We start from the raw sequence: 19,318 nt of genomic DNA, 5'->3' as shown, positions 1-19,318 counted from the left end.
CTATATGACAGTAACTCCCAAAGTTTTCTCCTTAGCTCAGGCTTCTTTCCCAAATTCCAGACTCATATGTCCAATTACCTACTTTCCATCTTCACTAACATGTCTAATGGACATCTCAAACTCAGTTCAAAATTGAACTCCTGATTGTTCCATTGGCCCTGAGTCTGTTCTCCCTGCAGCTTCCCTATATCTGGTAGTGGCAACTCCATCTTCCCAGTGGTTCAAGTAATAGCCCCGGAGTCACCCTTGAATTCTCTCTCTCTCTTTCACACACCATGCTAATGCATTAGGAAACCCTGTTGGTTCTGTCTGGAAGCTATGTTCAGAATCCAACCATTTCTCACCACCTCCACTGCCACACCTTGGTGGTGTCACCATTGCCTCTTGCCTGGGTTACTGCCATGGCTTCTTAACTGGTCTCCCTGCTTTGACTCTTGCCTACTTATGTCTCTTCTCAACACAGTAGCTGGAATGAACATTTCAAAGTAATGTGAAATAGTTATTTGTTTTCTCAAACCTCTGCAGTGGCTTTCCATTTCATTCAGAGTAAAAGTCAAAGTCCTTAAAATGGCTTAGGAGGCACTACATGGTCAGATTCCCCCTTTATTTCTCCAATGTCATCTTTTATTACTTTTACTCCTTGTTCACTCTACTCATACCACCTTTGACCTCCTCGTACTCCCTTGATCTGGACCTTTCTGCCTCTAGATTTCTTCCACCATGTATCTGCTCAAAACTTTTCTTTTAATTAAAGACTACCTTTCTACCCTATTTAATACTGGAACCCTGTTTACTCTACGTCCCTGGAATACACTATCTCCCTTCCTTGCTCTATCCTTTCTTTTTCCATGGTACTTGTGGCAGTGTGTATCATCCAAAGATTGTATTGTCCAGTATTTCCTGTTCTGCATTCTCTTGTAGAATCTTGCAATTGCCCCTCCATCTATCAAGAGAGGGAGTTTAATTCCCCTTCCCTAGAATACAGGCAGTTATTACTTGCTTATAACCAATACAGTGAGGTAGTAGCGATGCTGTGTGATGCCCGAGTCTAGGTCACAAAGGATGATGTACTTTCTACTGTTAGCTAAGAGGCTCACCTTTGGACCTATGAGCTACTATGTATGAAGTCCAGCATCGTCAGGATCCCGTGCTGTGAGGAAGTCCAGGCCACCTGAAGAGGCCGTGTGTAGGTGTTCCAGATGACAATCCTAGCTGAGACCCCAGGGGACAGCCTGCAGCAATCACTAGATATGAAAGCGAAGACACTTTCTGATGATTACAGCCCCAGCCTTAGAGGCTTCCACGTCAACGTTTCCACACATCAAGGAGCAGAGGCAGACTCTGTTGTGCTACGTCCAAATTTCTGACCCACAGAGTCAGTGAGCACAGTAAATTGGTTGTTTCACGTCATTAAGATTTGGGATAGTGTGTAGCACAGCAAATAGTATGTTTCACTGTTGAACATATTATTTACTAACATTAAGTGAATTGTTGTGAAATGACTTGTCTTTTTTGTCTGAATTCTCAATTCTAATTATTTTTGTTTTATAGTTACACTATTCACAAGCCATTTCCCCTTATTTGTGAGGCATCAAGAAAGGTGAAACTAGCCTTTCACATCAATATGCATTTGTAAGACATTTCTCTGTCCTCTTGTTGAAAAACTAGAGAATATTACTGAAGTGTCAAAGGTACACACACTTCATCTGTTCCAACATTAGCTCAGGTCTAGATTGAAGAGCAGTAAATGTCTTCTCCAAGGCTTTTAATAAAATAACTTGTTTTTAAGTCTGTAATTGATTTCTTGTTTCTCTTGCTAGAACACAAGTTTCATGAGGGAATGAATCTTTGTCCAATTTGTTCAATTCTGTATCCAAATATGTAGAACGCTCCTTGGGAATGGTAAATACTCAGTGAATATTTATTGAACAAATTTATGTGACTGTATAGCTGAACTGAATTTTAGAAGACACAGTTTGCTATATAGCTGAGAGGTCCCTTATATGTCAACTTGTCAAAGCCACCCATTTGTATGAAAAAAGCTGAGCAGGAGTCATAGGCAAGAAAGAGCACAAAACATGTTGGTTTAAGAGTAGGAGTGGAGGCTCAGGATCCTTGTGATTACAACAGGGCATGGTCTTCAAGCAAACCTGTGGCTCGTAGGCCCACTATGTAGATTCCAGACATCATGGGTGCTTTGATGATCAAAGCCATATCCACCTAATGTCTAGGAAAGGGGACTGGCAGATTGTGGGAAGATTCCCATTAAATAAGGCTGCTTCCCACTTAACCTCCTGCTAATCAGAAAATGTGTTAACTGGAAGCTAAACATTCAAGTTAACTGGTTAATATAATTTGAACGAAGTGAAGGCAGGACTATTCCACTAAGTGATATTTCCGTTTGGGGTCTAAATGATGGAGCAAAATGTATTGTTATATTATAAAAACACATCATTTCCACTCCAGAAAGTTTGGGAAATGTAAAAAGGCAGAAAAATAAATAAAAAAAAATCAATCCAAATCATACCACACAGGGATGTACTTTCCAAAAAGATATTACCCTGGAAGGAAACGCACTAAAGTAGTCAAATGTATTTGGTTTTTTGTTTTCAAATTTTAGACCTCAGTTTCTTAGAACAGTGTTTCTCAGTCTTTGACTATTTCTTCCCCTTTCTGATAAATCCCCAGTCTCCCTTCATGCTATTGGAACCTTAAATGAAATAGTATGACTAATGACTTATAAACCATCATGACATTGAATATGCCTTTATCAACAGCACACTGTCTCCTGTCATTCACTCACCAAAGATATGTACACAGGTGTGTATAAGCACATACCCATGTACGCCTCCACACTTTCAGGGACTGGGACCATTCAACAAACCCCCTAGGAAGTAAGGCCCAGGGATGAGCAGTGATGAGACCATTTCCTCCAAATATCACCCCGATTTCCTCCCCAAATTTGTGGATTGAGGATATGAAAAAATGCTATTTCACTGGGATCATATTTGAAATTAAGCGCAAGTTCTCCTGAGCTGGTAATTACTCACATCCATGGACATAAACGTTTTTGTTCTCATAAATGTGTCAAACATGCCCCTTGCCACCGTGTTTTATACTCTCGTAAAATTTTAGGACCAGAGAGGTCCTTAGACATCACCTTATCCAAACTCTCCATTCAACTAATAAAGAATTTAAAACTCAGGTAGCAAAATGATATGTTAATATCACACAGTTTATTGTACTGGAATCTGGCTGTCTGGACTCAGCAGCCTGCCCCTCCCCCCAAGTTTAGCACAATTTCATGAGCTCACATAGCTTCTGAAATACTGCTTTGTAAGCTCTTTCTCAGAATATAGTCTGAGAGATAAACTTAGTCTGCACTATCAAGAATTCCAAATATGTAGAGTCTTAGTCAATGCATTTGCACTGCATACAGTGTTACCGACCCTAGCATATTTGGGGAACATGGTGCATGTGAAAAAAAAACCTACAAAAACTAGTACACATAACTCAGAGCCTGGCACACAGTAGACGCTCGAAAGATATTTTGGGAAGGAAGGAGGAGAGGGAGAGAGAGAGAGAGAGGAAAGGAAAAGTAAAGAAAGAAATGTTGTTTTCAAAGCTGGCTGCACAAGGAGGCTTGCAAAATTCTTCCTGGGGAGTGAGGTGGTGCTCTTTAGTTCAGGAAAACATCTTAATGAATTTTTCCTTCTATTTTATTTTCTTCTTTGTAAAAGGTGAGGCCTGAGGGGCAAGGTCTGAAGCAAAAGGAGGGAGACGGAGAAAGCTAAACTGTTTTGCATAAACAAATGAGTGTGGGGGGAGCGTGGGAATTCTTTTCCTGGATGCTGGGAAAAATTGAAAAAAAAAAAAAAGGAAAAATTTGAGGATACTACAAAGAACTTTGGGGACAGAGTGGACAGAGACCTGTCAGGAGGCCGGAACCTCAGAAGGACTTTTATTCAGGCACTTCCTGTACTTTGCTGCAATCCTTCTGTTATTCCCCAAACCTCAGTAACAGCCCCTATTCGCAAGTCCTCTGCACTAGAGTTGCCTTGGGGAGGGAGAGAAGGGGTGTCCAAAGCCAGGGTGAGGAGAAGGTACAAAGAGAGAGAAGCAGATACCAGAGGTGAAAGTGACTCAGGCGGTCGGTGTTGAGAACACAGCAGAAGCAAGGTAATGGGCCCAGAGGGGACTACGAGCAAGCACGTCTCCCGGAAATCACTGGCAGGAGAGACTGGCTGGCTTTTTTGTTTTTGTTTTTTTTTTTTTTTTTTTTTTTTTTTTTACAACAGGTGGGATATGGGACTTGATCCTTTCCATCTTCCTATTGAAGGAAGGCAGGAATCCAAACTGATTCAGTAGGTCTGAGTGGGGACTGGGATGGTGCCTTTCCAACACACTCCCAAGCGATGCTGCTGTTGCTGGCCTGGGAACCATCCTTTGAGTCGCAAGGATTCAGCACCCATGAAGCCTTTGTGCCCATCAGGAAGTTTCTCCACAGGGTGGTCTCTTACCTCATATTCCTCCTTGAACCCATAGCCCTGGCCTCTCTTCATCTGGGTGATGTGCTGCAGCAGGTCTGCCACCCGGATGGCAGGCTGGAACTGGTCCCGGGGATAGCTCATCTCCACAGGGTCGCAGGCCCGGTAGGGGTGAGTCTGGATCGTGAGGGTGGGCTGGGACAGCTCCCCACGGCTGCCATCTGCTTCAAAGAGAAGGGGGCAAAGCACATATCACCTATGAGAGTTTTGTCCTCTGTCCTCTCCACCACCCCCCAGGGCAGGGGAACTAACTCAGGACTCAAGTGATCAGGAAGCTGAGGACACTGCTTCCCTCGCATGGCTGTGGTGGCAGATTTAAAAATTAAAACAACAAACGAACCAATGAACACAATAACCCTGGGTTTGTTTCTATTTCAAGGGTGCTTATCGATGGAGCAGTGACCAAGTTCCAGGTTGGCTGCCATCCTCTGCCTGTCTCAGTCCTTCCTCCAGGCTTGAGAGGGTGGTCTTGGCCAATTAGGGCCGATCTCAGAGCCAGTGAGAAGCCAGACAGCAGTTTAGGAAATAGGATGCCTGGAAATCATCTCTGGTGCCTGCTTGCAAGTGAGGAGAGCCCACGTCTCTGGAGACCAGAGCCATGTGTCTGCTCCTGCTCCATCTCCTACATCCTTGGGAGGAACTGAAGCCAGTCTTGAACCCTGACCCCCTCAGCTGCTCTCTCCAGCTCTGGGCTCTGCAATGTGCTTGGCTTCTGTCTACTATCTAGTTTCCCCACCAGTTCACACTCTTGATCCAGGAGTGTCGCCGAACCTCTTCCTTCAGTCCTGCCAGCTACTCCTCCCAGGCCTGGGTCCTATGCCCCATCTCCTTTATCGAATCTCTCCTTGATATAAGATCTGTACTCTCCTTGATAATAATCTCTATACCCACTGAGTCACGCTAACTGCCCTCTGCTGGCTCACCGCACCCCCCCCCCCCCACTGGAAACTGATGCATGCCGGGGGGAGATTTGAATTCCTCTGTTCCCCTCGGGCCAGGACAGCCACATGCTTGCCCTACGGACTCCCTGCCAAGCATACATTGTTGATCTTTCAGGGCCAGTTCACAACCATCTAGGCTTGGTTTCCTCAACCTCCTCCCAAAGTCATGGACTGTCTATGCCCCAGAGCCTCCAGTTGTGGCATGTATGAGATCAGAACTGCCATAGATGATGATCCTGGTGTTTTCAGGCACATTAAGGTACCCACACAGACCCCATTAAGCCTATGCCACAGTCACTCCCAGGGAGGCTTCAGTGTATATTCCTGACTTTCTGCAACTTGTCTTTTCAAAATCCGTGTTCCCTGTTTGTCGCTCATGTCATAATAATCCCTCAGACATTGCTTCTGTATGTGGAAGTGGAATCTCCTATGTGACAGCAAGAGCTAAACTGTTCCTAGTAAGGAAGGATTGCCAACAAAAAGACCTAGAGTGTACAGGCTTATGTACAAGGAAGAAGGGCCTACGTGAGATGTTAGCACAGCTTTCTGGACTGCACAGAAGAAAAATCCTGCTTCCTTTCCCTCCTGGGACTGTAGGTAACATGTAGTACATCTTCAACGGCATTGATTAAATGGAGAGCTTTGCAAATGTGGGGGCTGCTTTCACTCTCCAGCACACCCTTGTGATCAGGAGGCCGATTTACTGAGAATTCACTGTCAATGTGCCAGGGACTGTGGTAGGCACTGGCAATGCACACAACACAGACCGCACCCTCCAGACTTGACAGTCCAGTATGGCAGACAGACAAGAAGAACCACCTGAAGCACAAGAACAGAAGCCGGGGAAGGGAACCACATTGAGGGAAGAGAAGAAGGCCAAGAAGGAGCGGAGGAGATGGGTGGGTACATGATGGGGGCAAAGCTCTCAGAGATGGTGTGAGGCAGGTCAAGAAGGCTGTGAACATGTGAGAATCTCCCAGCCAGAGGGAAGCTGTTGAAGGTTTTCAGAAGAATTCCTTTCTTTAAGGACACACTAGTTCTTGCAGGTGCCCCAGCTGTCACAGATAGGGGGCACCCTTCCGGCGAGTATCACTCCTGTGACCCTATGGTGGGGTTGGGAATGGAGAACGGGCATTTCTGTTTACTTCTCTGGATGCTGCACTTCATGATGCCCAGGAAAGCATGGGCCAGAGTCAGTGCCTGGAGCCCTGTGAGTGTCTCCCACCTAAACTGCCATCACACATGGGGACAGGTGTCTTCAGAGATCCATGGTCTTTCAAAGGACCTGGGGCACGGACTGCCTGGAAGACGGACTGCCTGGCAGAGACAGGCTTCTCAGGAATGGGCACCTGGCAAATTTTGTGAGATGCCAAATGTTCCCCAAACCAATATGGATATTTTCCCTAAACACAGTGCTAGACAGATTGTAAACTTGGTGTCAGCAAAACCAACACTGGAATGGAAAGTAAATGCATTTGAAATTTAACAACTTTGTATTGCTGTAACATTCGTAATAATGTCAACGCTAGTGCTAATGATGCTGTAAAGGCTCAGAACCAAGGGGCTTTCAAGGTTTATTAATTCAACTAGTTGGACTCCCTTCTCCAATGTATCTTACCTCACCTATTTCCTTATTAACCTCCGATAATGCAGAAGTGATGCCTTTTATCACAGCCCATTTCACCAGACGCACTATACTTAATTTTCCATCATTAGGTTTAATGAAAACCCAATTTCACAACTCACTTCTCTCAGGAACCTACAAGTAATGCTACGTTTTTATCAGCCCCAATTAAAAAGCGTTATGATGTTCCTATTCGAGTGGGAGCCTTAAAACTAACGTGCGATTCCGCGGCTAATTCAACAAGGGCACTGGAATTCACATGCTGCTCATAAAATGTAACTCAAACCAGCTGGCCCTGGGAGAGAACGCTGCTCATTTTTCTCCTCACCAGACCCTTGATTTTCATGCGATTTTGAATTCTCCTTAATGGGTTTTGCATGTTTATTTATCACATGATAATATTTTGGATTTCTTTTGCACTTTTTCTATAGCTGTTGCCTAAGCCTGTGAGTTCCCCTGCAACAACTTCTGTGGTTGCCTGTCAGGGGCTTTTGGGTAATGCATAGGAGATCCTGGGTTACCACAGTCCCTCTATTTCCTCTGTCCCTCTACTGGTTCTCCTTCCTTCTGGCCTTGACTTTTCTGTTTTTTTATCCCCCTTATAGATCTCCCTGTAGCTCCAGACACATATTTCCAATTACTTGGTAGGAATTGCCACTCTGACTGGTTAACAAATATTTACTGAGTACCTATATTGTATAAAGCTTGGTGTTAGATACCACATACATACAGGAGGGTGGAGGAAAGTGTGTTCAGAGGGAGATAAGCATGCCACAGCCCTTGCAAGAGAGAAAAAGAGATAAGGTGTGTATAAACAAGTCTAACAAAGGTGGGAAGGGACAGGTGCCTGGGAGATGGGAGGGGGATGTGCTGTGGAGCTGGGCACTCCGGAAATGTTTTTCAAGCTATAGGCACTCACACCCCACCTCTGTGGTTTTTTGCTATAAGTATGTACAGCCTATATCGGCTCTGTCTGATAGAACCTCCCATGATGATGGAAATGGTCTATATCTGTGCTGTGCAATATGGCAGTCACTAACCACATGTAGTTCGTGAGTATGTGAAATGCGGCTAATGTGACCGAGGAACTGAAGTTTAAGTTCTGTTTAATTTTAATTAATTTCAGTTTAAATATCCACATGGTGGCTTGTGGCTACTATATTGGGCAGCACAGATCTAGAGAAAAAGAAGAAGGGAAATGGAGAATACTTGAGTTACATAATAGGGCAAAGAGGTCCAAGGAAATGTAATGCAAGCCACATAAGTAATTTAAAATTTTCTTGTAGCAACATTAAATACGGCAAAGTGAATTAAGTTAAATTATTTTAAAAAATAAATTTTATTTGACTCAATTCACAAAATAATATTTCAATAGTCAGTATAAAATCATTAATGATATATTTTACACTCCTTATTTGTACTAGGGCTTTGAAATCCAATGTACAAAATTTTTCACTTGCTTCAGTGTAAGCTTAAAATTTCTTTCAATGTTTATTTATTTTTGAGAGAGACACAGAGTGAGAGTGAGGAAGAAGCAGAGAGAGAAGGAGGCACAGAATCCAAAGCAGGCTCCAGGCTCTGAGCTGTCAGCACACAGCCTGATGTGGGGCTCAAATTCATGAACCACGAGATCGTGACCTGAGCCAAAGTCGGACACTTAACTGACGGAACCACCCAGGTGCCCCGCTTCAGTGTAGTCTTATTTCACTTCAGACTAGCCATGTTTCCAGGGCTCAACAGCATAGGTGATTAGTGGGCAATGCAGGTGTACAGACTTACCCAGAGCCAAGTCAAGTTCTAAAGAGAGCTGATTTAGAGTTATAGTGAACTTCAGAGACAACTGATCTAGTGTAAGACAGCTCTAGCCCATGGATGCAACATGCCCATTTACTTTTGATGCTCACTACAACGTTTATATAACTTTTTAAGAAATGGCCTGACCATGTCCCATGAGAAGAGCAGGACCCTGAGAAATGCTGTGAGTCTGGGTCTCAGAATCAGAGAGAATGGGGTTCGTATTTTTAATCACCCAGTTATGGGCTCGATGATCTTGGCCAAGCGACTACAGTTTCAGAGCTCAGTGTCTTCATCTATAATACAGGGAAGACAGGTGTTGTGAGGATTCGATGAAATAATGCCTGCAAGTGCCTGGTTTCGGGTGAGCAGGGAAGAAACCATTGCTGTTCTGATGTTGTACAAGATGTGCTGTTTGGCACATGAGAATCACAGACTGGCGAGAGCATCTGGGGAGTCTTTTAGGGCTTCTCTCTTCTTTCCTTCAGGATACACTCCATGGCCATCTAAATATTTTACTCTATTCCTGCTGTTACTGTCCTAGTTTGAGTCCCCATGACAAGACTATTCCATCAGGTTCCCCAGGGGTCTTTCTGCCTTCACAGTTCTTTTTACACAGCTTTGATCAAGTCATTCTTCTGAGCAAAAGCCTCCACAGAGTCAAGACACAATTTCTTAACTAGCCAACCAAATTCCTATAGTTTCTATTTCTTATTTCATCTAAAATAATTCCTCTCAATCTGTGTACCCTTTAGGGCAGGAGAGCACAAAGAGTGGATGGGTAAGTATCTGGAGACTGCTTGCTGAGAGGGGAGAGTCTGGGACCGGAGAGAAGGTTTGAGGTGGGGATGAGGCTGGCTCACCTGCTCAGAGTGGAGACGTGATTAGAACAAACACAGCAGGGGTGCTGTGGCAACAGCAGGTGTCAGGGTCAGAGTACAGAACCTGAAGACAAAATCTGGCTTCAAATACGAACCTCACAACTTTCTAGCTATGGGACTTCAGACAGATTACTAAGATCTTTATTTGTAATTGGCATCAGAGATGGCGATGACCATTATCATCATGGAAGAAGGTCATTGTAACCTTAAATGGGATCCATTGGAAGACGTCTCAAGGTGACCCCTGGCTGCTAGCAGGCGCTGCCTGATCCCCACCATTGCTACCAAATATCAGTAAAGCCTCAAGAAAATAAACTTATAATAGCATTAAAATGTAAGTCGGTGAACTAACCTAGCATCAGAATTTGGGAGGAATACCCATTAATTATGTCAGTATCACACTGCATATGTGTATGAAGATGGAGACTTCATTTTGTCACAGTTTTTAAAAAAATCTCTGAAATTGTATAAAATCACCTTTCACCTGATTCAACATAGGGCAATTTTCCCTCTTGGGTTGAAAAGGATTGCAATTTCTTTGGTGAAGCATAGATGAAGTAGTTGGCTTGGGTTCGGGAGCCATGTTGTAAGAAAATTGTGTTCCATATTTCCAAATTCTGGACTTCAACTAGTATAAGTGTACTGACTTGCACTTCTTGAGACACAGTAGATTCACACACCCCCCCCCCCCCATCTCATATCTACTCAGGATATACTGACTCTCAATGCAACGGCAGGTGAAATAACCTTCTCTCTTTTTCTTTGCATTCAGTACCCAATACTTCCTGGCCCTGGCATATGGCAACCATTACTCTGCTTTCTGTTGCAGTAGTTGCTTTCTCTGGAATGTCATATATATGCAATCATACTGCATACAGTGTTTTGTGGCTGGGTTTTGAAAAAAAAATGTTTATTTACTTTTGAGAGAGAGAGACAGAGAGAGAGAGAGAGAGAGAGAGAGAGAGAGAGAGAGAGAGAGAGAGAGAGAGAGAGAACACTCGCAAGGGAGGAGCAGAGAGAGAGAGGGAGACACAGAATCCAAAGACAGGCTCCAGGCTCTGAGCTGTCAACACAGAGCCCAACGTGGGGCTCGAACTCATGAACTGTGAGATCATGACCTGAGCGGAAGTTGGATGCCCAACCCAGTGAGCCACCCAGGTGCTCCTATGTTTTCACTTAGCACGATGCTTTTGAGGTTCTTCCATGTTGTTGCTTATAGCTAGTTTGTTCCCATTGCTATACATCCTCACCAGCTGTTTCACGGTTCTATTAATTTTAGGTAAGTTTTATTAATTTTAGGCATTCTAGTGGTTGTACAGTAGGATCTCACTGTAATTTTAATTTGTATATTTTTATGTACCTATGTGACATTTGTTTTCCTTCTCTGGGTGAGGTGTCTGTTCAAATATTCGGCCCATTTTTTTAGAGGGTTATCTTATTATTGACTTGTAATCTGGATATAAGCCTTTTATCATATGTATGTTTTGGAAATACTTACTCCCAGTCTGAGGCTTACCCTTTTTATTTTCTTAATAGTATCTTTTGAAAAGCATAAGTTTTAATTTTGATCAGGTTGAATTTATCAATTATCTTCCTTTATGGTTGGTTATTTTGTCTTGTGCAAGAAATCTCTAATTCAAGGCCACAAATATTGTCTATGTTTTCTTCTCCTTCTCCTGAAGTCTGGCCAAATGGCGTAGGGTTGAACTTGTAACACTGGTAGTAAGTACAATGCCACCCTGCTGTGCCACACTTTACAGAGCTGAAATGGACATTGTATAACTGGCAACTAACACTGAGATTCTTTGTTACTTCAAGTAACACTAGCCTGAAGGATAGAAAAAAAAATGCTTCACCTTCTTATTTCCTTCTCTGGGCTCTGACAATCAAAGATTAAGCGACCAAATATGGGAGGCTGGGTATTTCCAAGCCCTTTCTCCCCCTCAACTGCTTTCACTGGGGTTTCTGACATGGCAAAGGCAAAAGAAGGTAGACAAAGACCTTTATACCCTAGGAAGCAGATTCAGTATTAGGAAAAAAAAAAGGGGGGGACCGGAGTAGTCATGGGGAAGGTGACTTCTGGATTGACTTACTCCCTCTGATAAAGAGATCAATCCTCCTCTTTGTGGGCAGAACATAAATTCTTCCCTCCATAGCACTCAGATCAGATGGAGGGATGGTATCAGACACTCTGCAAAGGGATGGGGGCTGTCAACATCCCTTCCTCCTTCTGCTTAAGCCACAAGAAAAGGGTTCCCGCCAGTTGGGCAGTAAGGACGACAGTGAGAATCTTCCTGCTCTGTTTACAGCAAACACCAGTCCTGGAGAAATTTTCTCCTCCTTTTTTATAGTAAGTAAACAGAAACGAAACAACATGGTCTTAGAAAAATCTACCATATTAAAAATAAGGAAAATGATACTCTGAAGGCAGAGAAAAATATAATTTTCAAAAGTAAAAAAGCAGCCAGTGTTGACTTTTTACCCAACCATCATCCCCTACCTTTATCCTTTCTGGCAGAGCCCTCAAATTAGTTTAGGTGCCCACACATTTTCCTCGTGACTCAGGTAGATGACCCTATTCCTAGATATAGGGTCAAATTGGGATTTCCTTAAGCCAATCAGGAGCTCTTATCTTCTTTGCCAATTTTTCAAAAGTTTTTAGTGAGATAGGAGGGGGTTTCTGGGAAAGATTTCTCTACCTCTAAGAAGGCTGTTCCGGGGGCCTCTCTCTCCCATTGGGCATTATACCATTTGTGGGTTTGATGCTTGGAGCTGCTAAAGCAATCCTGTACCCATGAGGAGAACCAAGCAGAAGGCAATGCCAACATGAGCTGGGTCCTTAATGATACTTCAGACCCAGAATTTGGGTCCTTAATGATACTTCAACCAACCCTGGGACCTGCCCTAAACTCTGGACTTCCAGTTCTGTGAGCTGACATGTTAATATACTGTTTAAGCCAGTTTGATTTCTTTTTTTCTCCTGTTACTGGCATGTTAACCTAAACAACGGGAAATGGAAATGAATTCTAGATTGCATGTATTTTCTTGGGAACAAAATTCAAGAAAACACGGAAGAATAAAGGAAGTAAAAGATTACTGAGAACAGAATTTTTCAAATTGTGGGTCAAGAAGCAAATGGCAAGGGACGCCTGGGTGGCTCAGTCAGTTAAGTGTCTGACTTCTGCTCGGGTCATGATCTCATGGTTTGTGAGTTGGAGCCCTGCGTCAGGCTCTGTGCTGACAGCTCAGAGCCTGGAGCCTGCTTTGGATTCTGTCTGTCTCTCTCTTTCTCTGCCCCACTCTTGCTTGTGCTCTCTCAGAAATGAATAAACATTAAAAAAAATAAAATAACAAATGGAAAAAACTTCGATGGGTGAGGAAAGGGGAGACTGTAAGGAAACCCAAACACAACAGTGGTATTAACGTGGACACTGGAGTCTGGAATGAGAATAAGCAACGGGCAGAAACTTGAGGACAACTAACCTGCAGGGGACTCTAGGTCCTCTGTCCCTACCTGCTCATGTGTGCTCATGAGTTCATGTGCTCAGACACCAGAAAGACATTTTCAGAGAACAGAAAATAGACACAGAAAAGACATAGTGGTGTTACTAAAGAAGAGAATAAATGAGGCAGATGCAATAATAAAGGATATCTGTAAAAACAGCTCTTGGGCAGAATAAAAACTGCAACCTTCAAAAGCAAAAAGTTCTCCGTGTACAAGTTTTTTTAAAAAATATTTTTTGTATGTTCTTTTTTGTATGTGTGTTCTTTTTTTTTTTTTAATTTAAATTCCAGTTAGTTAACATCCAGTGTAGTGTTGGTTTCAGGAGTAGAACCCCATGAGTCATCACTTACATATACATCCAGTGCTCATCGCAACAAGTGCCCTCCTTAATGCCTGTCACCCATTTAGTCCATCCCCCACCTGCCTCCCCTCTAGCAATCCTCAGTTTGTCCTCTGTATTTAAGAGTCTCTTATGGTTTGCTTCCCTCTCTGATTTTATCTTATTTTTCTTTCCCTTCCCCTATGTTTAAAATATTTTTAAAATGTTTATTTATTTATTTTGAGAAAGAGAGAGAGAGAGCAGGGAAGGGGCAGAGGGAGAGGGAGAGGGAGAGACAGAGGGAGAGAGAGAGAGAATGAGAATGAGAATCCCAGGTAGGTTCCAAACTGTCAGGACAAAGCCCAATGTGTGGCTCAATCCCACGAACTGTGAGATCATGACCTGAGCTAAAACCAAGAGTCAGACGCTTAACCAACTGAGCCACCCCGGTGCCCTTCTCTGTGTACAACTTAAAGATAGAATAAGTCTCCAGATATAACTGCTTAAATACTATTAAATACTATTGATGAAAAAGCACTTAGATAAACATGTAGGCTGGAATAAATGGTTATCTATAAAGGAAGAGCAACAACGCTAACTCTATTTTCCCTTGCTCAAATTTAAATGCCAGAAAGTGATAGAAGAAAGTATTTGAGGGAAGAAGGCTGTGACCCCAAAATTATACAATGATGTAAGTTGTTTTTTCACTTGTGAGGTTCCAGGAAGATATTACCTGCTATACAAAGACTCAGAAATTATACTGGCTCTGATTCTTTTCCAGAGGCTTGGGGAGGTAGGGAAATAAGGGAAAAAATAAAAAGTAAAAACCCCAGGACGCTGGAGGAAATCATGTTATAAAAGAATTGATTTGTTCAACACCAAAGTCAGTTAAACATAGATAGGAGAATAAAAATCAAAACAAACGTGAATAAAAGAGAAAAGAAAATGTATGTAAAAATATCTAAAATAACAATTCTTGGCTAAAATCTGAAATTTTACCAACAAAAAGATGTGGGTGACTGATGCATCACCAGAAATAAAAGCGTATCAACTCCTTCATCCTTCATAAATGGATAGTCAATCTATATTATTTCACTCTTGATCTTAGTTCAAGGATCTAATTTCAAGCATGGGTGTGCATATCTCTCTGTGTGTGTGTGTGTGTGTGTGTGTGTGTGTGTGTGTGTGTGAGTGTTTGTGAACTGAAGGTATCAATTAGTAGAATAAAAACAAGGGTGGATAACTTTCAAATAGAAGCAAAAACAGAACAAAAGAAACCCTGGACTTCTACCACACGTGGGTCTGGGGTCCATAGCTACTTGTGTGATGAACTGCAAACATAGAAAGCAATGTACAAAACCCTCTGTCCTGACAGGCAAATGGGAAACCACCCTATGGAGGTATTTTCATAATCCAAGACACGTGAATTCCCCCAGAACAAAACTACTTCCACTAATGATAAATTCATAGTGGAAAACAAAACATAAAGAAAGACAAGCCGTGTGAAGAAGCTTATTCCTGTGAGGGAGAGTCGGCAGACGTGGTACACAGAGAAATGTGCCTCCCAAGAATTGAAAATAATAAAACAATCAAAGGGGCCATAAAATAAATACATGCAGATTGATTAAAGAGAAAATGAGGGGGGGGGGTGGATTATGAACCACGGCAATAATGCAGCACATCATGGAAAAAGGATGAGTCAATTTGAGAAGTACAAACTTAACTTCAAGAGATGAAAAATATAGTCGTTTGAAGTAGAAAATAAGTAAATAAATATAAGAACAGATGTTAATGGAGCACAATAGAAGTTAAAGATAAACAGAGATGCTGAAGAAAAGCAAAAGCTGGCTGTTTCCTCTGAAAACACCAATAAATCTGACAAACTTCTGCCAAAAATGATGAAGAAAAAAAGACACAAATAAGCCACTTCACAATTGTTAGAAATTGGCAGGATGCTATTATCACATGCTCGATTATTGGCGAGTGAGTAGATGCCTGGGAAGACCATGAAGGACATCTGAAGATGGTGATGGATGTGACCAGAACCAGAAGTTCTACCTCAGCCCATCACCAGAGCACCAGCTCTTTTTAAACAAGAAGTTTTATTTTGAGAGGATTATAGATTCACGTGCAGCCATGAGAAATAATGCAGAGAGGTCCCTCATACCCTTCACATGGTTTTCCCCAATGTTAGCATCTTGCGTAACCACAGCACAACATCACAATCAGGAAAATGACACAGACACATTCCACTGACTGCATTTAGATTCTACCAGGTTTACATGCACTTTTGTGTGTGTGTGTGTGCGCGTGTGTGTGTATTCGTGTGGGGGTGTGCTCATGTGTTTAGTTTCATACAACTGTATCACATATTCCGGTGGCCACTACCACAGCCAAAAGGCAGAAGCAGTTCCGGCATAAGGATCCTTCACGCAAGAGAACACTAGCCTTTGAGTTGCTCTCTTGTCTCTAAGCTGAGAGCTGGTTATTGGACCCTGGGTGACTATAGCAATAATGAAAAGAAATGCCTCTACGTGAAACCCTAAGTCTGGAAGAGCCCCACCAGCTGGAGCCTCATCTTTCCTGATGCTCCTATGTTCCAGGGGCCCACAGGGCTGCCACAATGGCTGTGCATTCCATACACTGCTCAATGTTAAAGTGTCATTCATGTGATAGCCTTGCTCTTGTGACCCGTGTCCTGTTAATTAAAAGCCACCAGTATTTTCCTGTTCAAATGACTAGTGGTTGGGGTCATTATGTTCATTTTTTTGTAAAACATACAGTGGAAAGTTTCGCCTATGGGGTCTAGAGGGGAGGGAACGAGTGAATTCTTAGTCTGTGGCCTTGGTGTCCACACTGAGCCAGAGTTAGGAAGGGAGACCTCTGTTCAGAGTTTGCTGTGGGTCAGAGGATTGGATCCGTGACGAGTTTTGTGCATGTACATGTGTGTGTACATGTGCAAGCATGGCCTGGAAAGCCCATGGGTTTTCCCTCACCTTTTCTCTAATCAGAGCAAGATGGTTTTATATCTGTTTCATAAAACAGACTTCTGGGTATGACTGTTTCTGAAAAAAGGATTTTGCTGTTTAAAAAAAAACTTTTAAAATCATTTTTTTTTTGGTCACAATTTCAAGAAGATCTGTGGGAGAATAAGACAGCTAATGTGCTGATACCAGTATTCTACCACGTAGGTTTTATAAACCGAATTCAATAGAAATAAAAATACAGATCATTGGACGTTGCCAGAAGCAACATACCTACAGCAACAACAGGGTGCTTGGGGTCCTGTGTATTTAGTGATCAAACTAGGAAGTAAGGGGGTGTATGCGGGATCTTGGAAACATACTGTTGAAGCACAAAGGAGAAGGGATACAATTCTGGACTTTCAAAATGCTTTAGCTCCTGCAGACACAAGTCCTTTCCTGCAATATCTAATGCTTAATTATTCCATACCCACCATTTATTTGTACTTTCAGAGACACTGATGTTTCAAGGTTAATGGACTACCTGAACTTTGACTTACAGAAAAATACCCCATAAATAGACACTGAGATATGTATTTAAACAAATTTGTAAACTCATGACAAAGTGTGATAGAAAAACTGGCTGGGAAGAAATGGATTTCTAGGGAGTGTATTACTTATCAGATGAGAATGAAGTCTATAAAAGTAAGAGGAAACTTTGAGGTCACTTAATGTTAGGAAGATTAATATTATTGTGAAGTTCTTTAATATTATCAGCAAGAAAATCTGTATATGGCTATACATGTTAATGTGAACAGAATATTCAAAAGAACTTCAAAGAACATATTTGGTCAGTTACTTGAAGTAGAAATAACAAAGACCAGTGAATTGTGTAGTTTTGATATTCTTCCAAACATAAAAAAGAGTGACATTGGGGTGGCTTTGGAGAGGAGTTTGAATAGAGGGAAACACTGAGATTGTATGAGGAAGGATGTAAGACAGACATAGAGGGATTGGTTGAGCTGCAAGCATGAGAAAATTCAGGTGGCTCTTACATGTCAGTTCTGTGTTTGGCAGAGCGAAAACCAGAATAAATAAAAATAAATAAAACCACCTATTGGTAGAGTCATGTTGGATCACCTGCCCCCATCCCAAAACCATCGCTTAAAGAAAAATCTGGGCTACAGATGATGAGCTTGTCCTCAAAGTACACACAAATTGGTTGGGATTGCTGGCACAGTCTTCTACCCTGAACATTCTGGAGTGGACGAGGAATCTAATATAACGAGGGAAGAATGATTCCAATTAGAAAGGCTGAGAAACTCCCATCACTCCCTGAAGACACAGAAGTGGTGAAAAGTGTATAGGCTTTGAACGTTAATACACCTGAGGGAGAACCGTGATACCACCGCTCGCTGGCTGTGTGACTTTGGGCAAGTTACTTAACCTCTTTGAACCATAGTTTTCCACAAAAGATTTCTGGATGCTATCACTGAAAAATGAAGACAGAAAGGGAAAACCAAACACTGTGATTTTTAATTGTTAGAAGTGCAACATACCTGAGGTCAGTCCAATATAAGAAGGGACAGACACAGCCTGGACCCTCATATACGCTACCCCTCTCTCTTTCTCCATAAGAGCTGGAACAGTGTCTTCACATCTCCCTGAATCCCTTCTTGTTTCTCCATGTTCTGTTCTCTACAATGAGGCATGATAATTTTTCAGAAGTCCAAAGCTGAGCATGTCACCTCCCTGCTGAAGCCATTTATTGGCTGCTCACTGCCCTTTAGCTACATTCCTGATCATTAATATGGTTTCAAGGTTCTGGTCTAGCGTCTGCCTCATCTAGTGTCTGTCTGTCCTGTGCTTACTAGGCTGAAGCCACGCAAGTTCTTATCCACCTGAGAAACTGTACATGATGTGTTAACCTTCCTGAACCTTCCAAGGCCAAGTGGATTCCTATTCATCCTTCAGAACTCAGCTCAAAAGCCACTACCTCTTATGAGATAGACAAACAGATCCATGGTAGGAAAAAACAGCAGAACTGTGGTCACCTATTAGGCGGAGTGGGGGCAGGGTTTGATTGGGCACGGGCATGAGAGGTCTTCCTGGCTTGCCTGTATATTGTTAGGGGCTTGGGTTGTACAAGTGTATGCAACCGTTGAACACATGGAATCAAAAGCTTAAGATCCATGCTTTTCTTTGTAAATTTTACCTCAAAAGAAAAAACAGAACATTGAGCTTGCATTATTGATATGCAAATGCAGTATTTGGGGGAAGGGAAGTATACTAATGTCTGAAATTTCCTTTGCAATGCACAAAAAATCAAGATGGATTGAGGGATGGATTGATGGGAAGTAGGTGATCAAATAAGTGCGGTAAAATGTTAATAGTAGAATTTAGGTGATGAATAGTGGATGGGTGTTTATTAAAAAATCTATTAACTTTTATGAATATTTGAAGATATCAAGGAAAACATTCTATGTGCCCCTATCCCCATCTGACAGTATCATGTTAGAGCCTAACAATATCATCTTTGTGAACCACAATGTATCTTCCTGGACATAGATGTCATCTCCATGAATCACAATAGTGGTTGAACAATTAATAGTTAAGTTATTTAACGTCTAGTGTCCTTCTCTAGACTGTAGGCTCCATGAAGGCAGGTGCCATATCTCTCTTGTTTACCAATACATCTCTAGGATCTAGTGGTTGTTCGGTAAATACTTGTTTATTTGGTAAGT

At 42.3% G+C, this 19,318-nt stretch overlaps 1 protein-coding gene across 13 annotated transcripts in view; it reads right to left on the bottom strand.

Annotated features, from left to right (window-relative positions):
* PTPRT (protein tyrosine phosphatase receptor type T) overlaps positions 1-19,318 on the bottom strand; it is a 1,056,329-nt gene that overhangs the window by 92,641 nt on the left and 944,370 nt on the right. For 9 of the 13 annotated variants that reach the window (XM_027070121.2, XM_027070126.2, XM_027070123.2 and 6 more), the window contains one exon: positions 4,521-4,711. In XM_027070121.2, the coding sequence (XP_026925922.1) occupies positions 4,521-4,711 (191 nt within the window). The remainder of the gene's footprint in view (positions 1-4,520; positions 4,712-19,318) is intronic. The other 4 variants (XM_053199941.1, XM_053199945.1, XM_053199943.1 and 1 more) reach the window with 1 other exon arrangement.

The sequence above is a fragment of the Acinonyx jubatus genome, chromosome A3 (genome assembly GCF_027475565.1).
Source record: "Acinonyx jubatus isolate Ajub_Pintada_27869175 chromosome A3, VMU_Ajub_asm_v1.0, whole genome shotgun sequence".
NCBI lineage: Eukaryota > Metazoa > Chordata > Mammalia > Carnivora > Felidae > Acinonyx > Acinonyx jubatus.
Note: the sequence above shows the minus strand (reverse complement) of the source record. Positions and strands in the feature narration are given on the sequence as shown.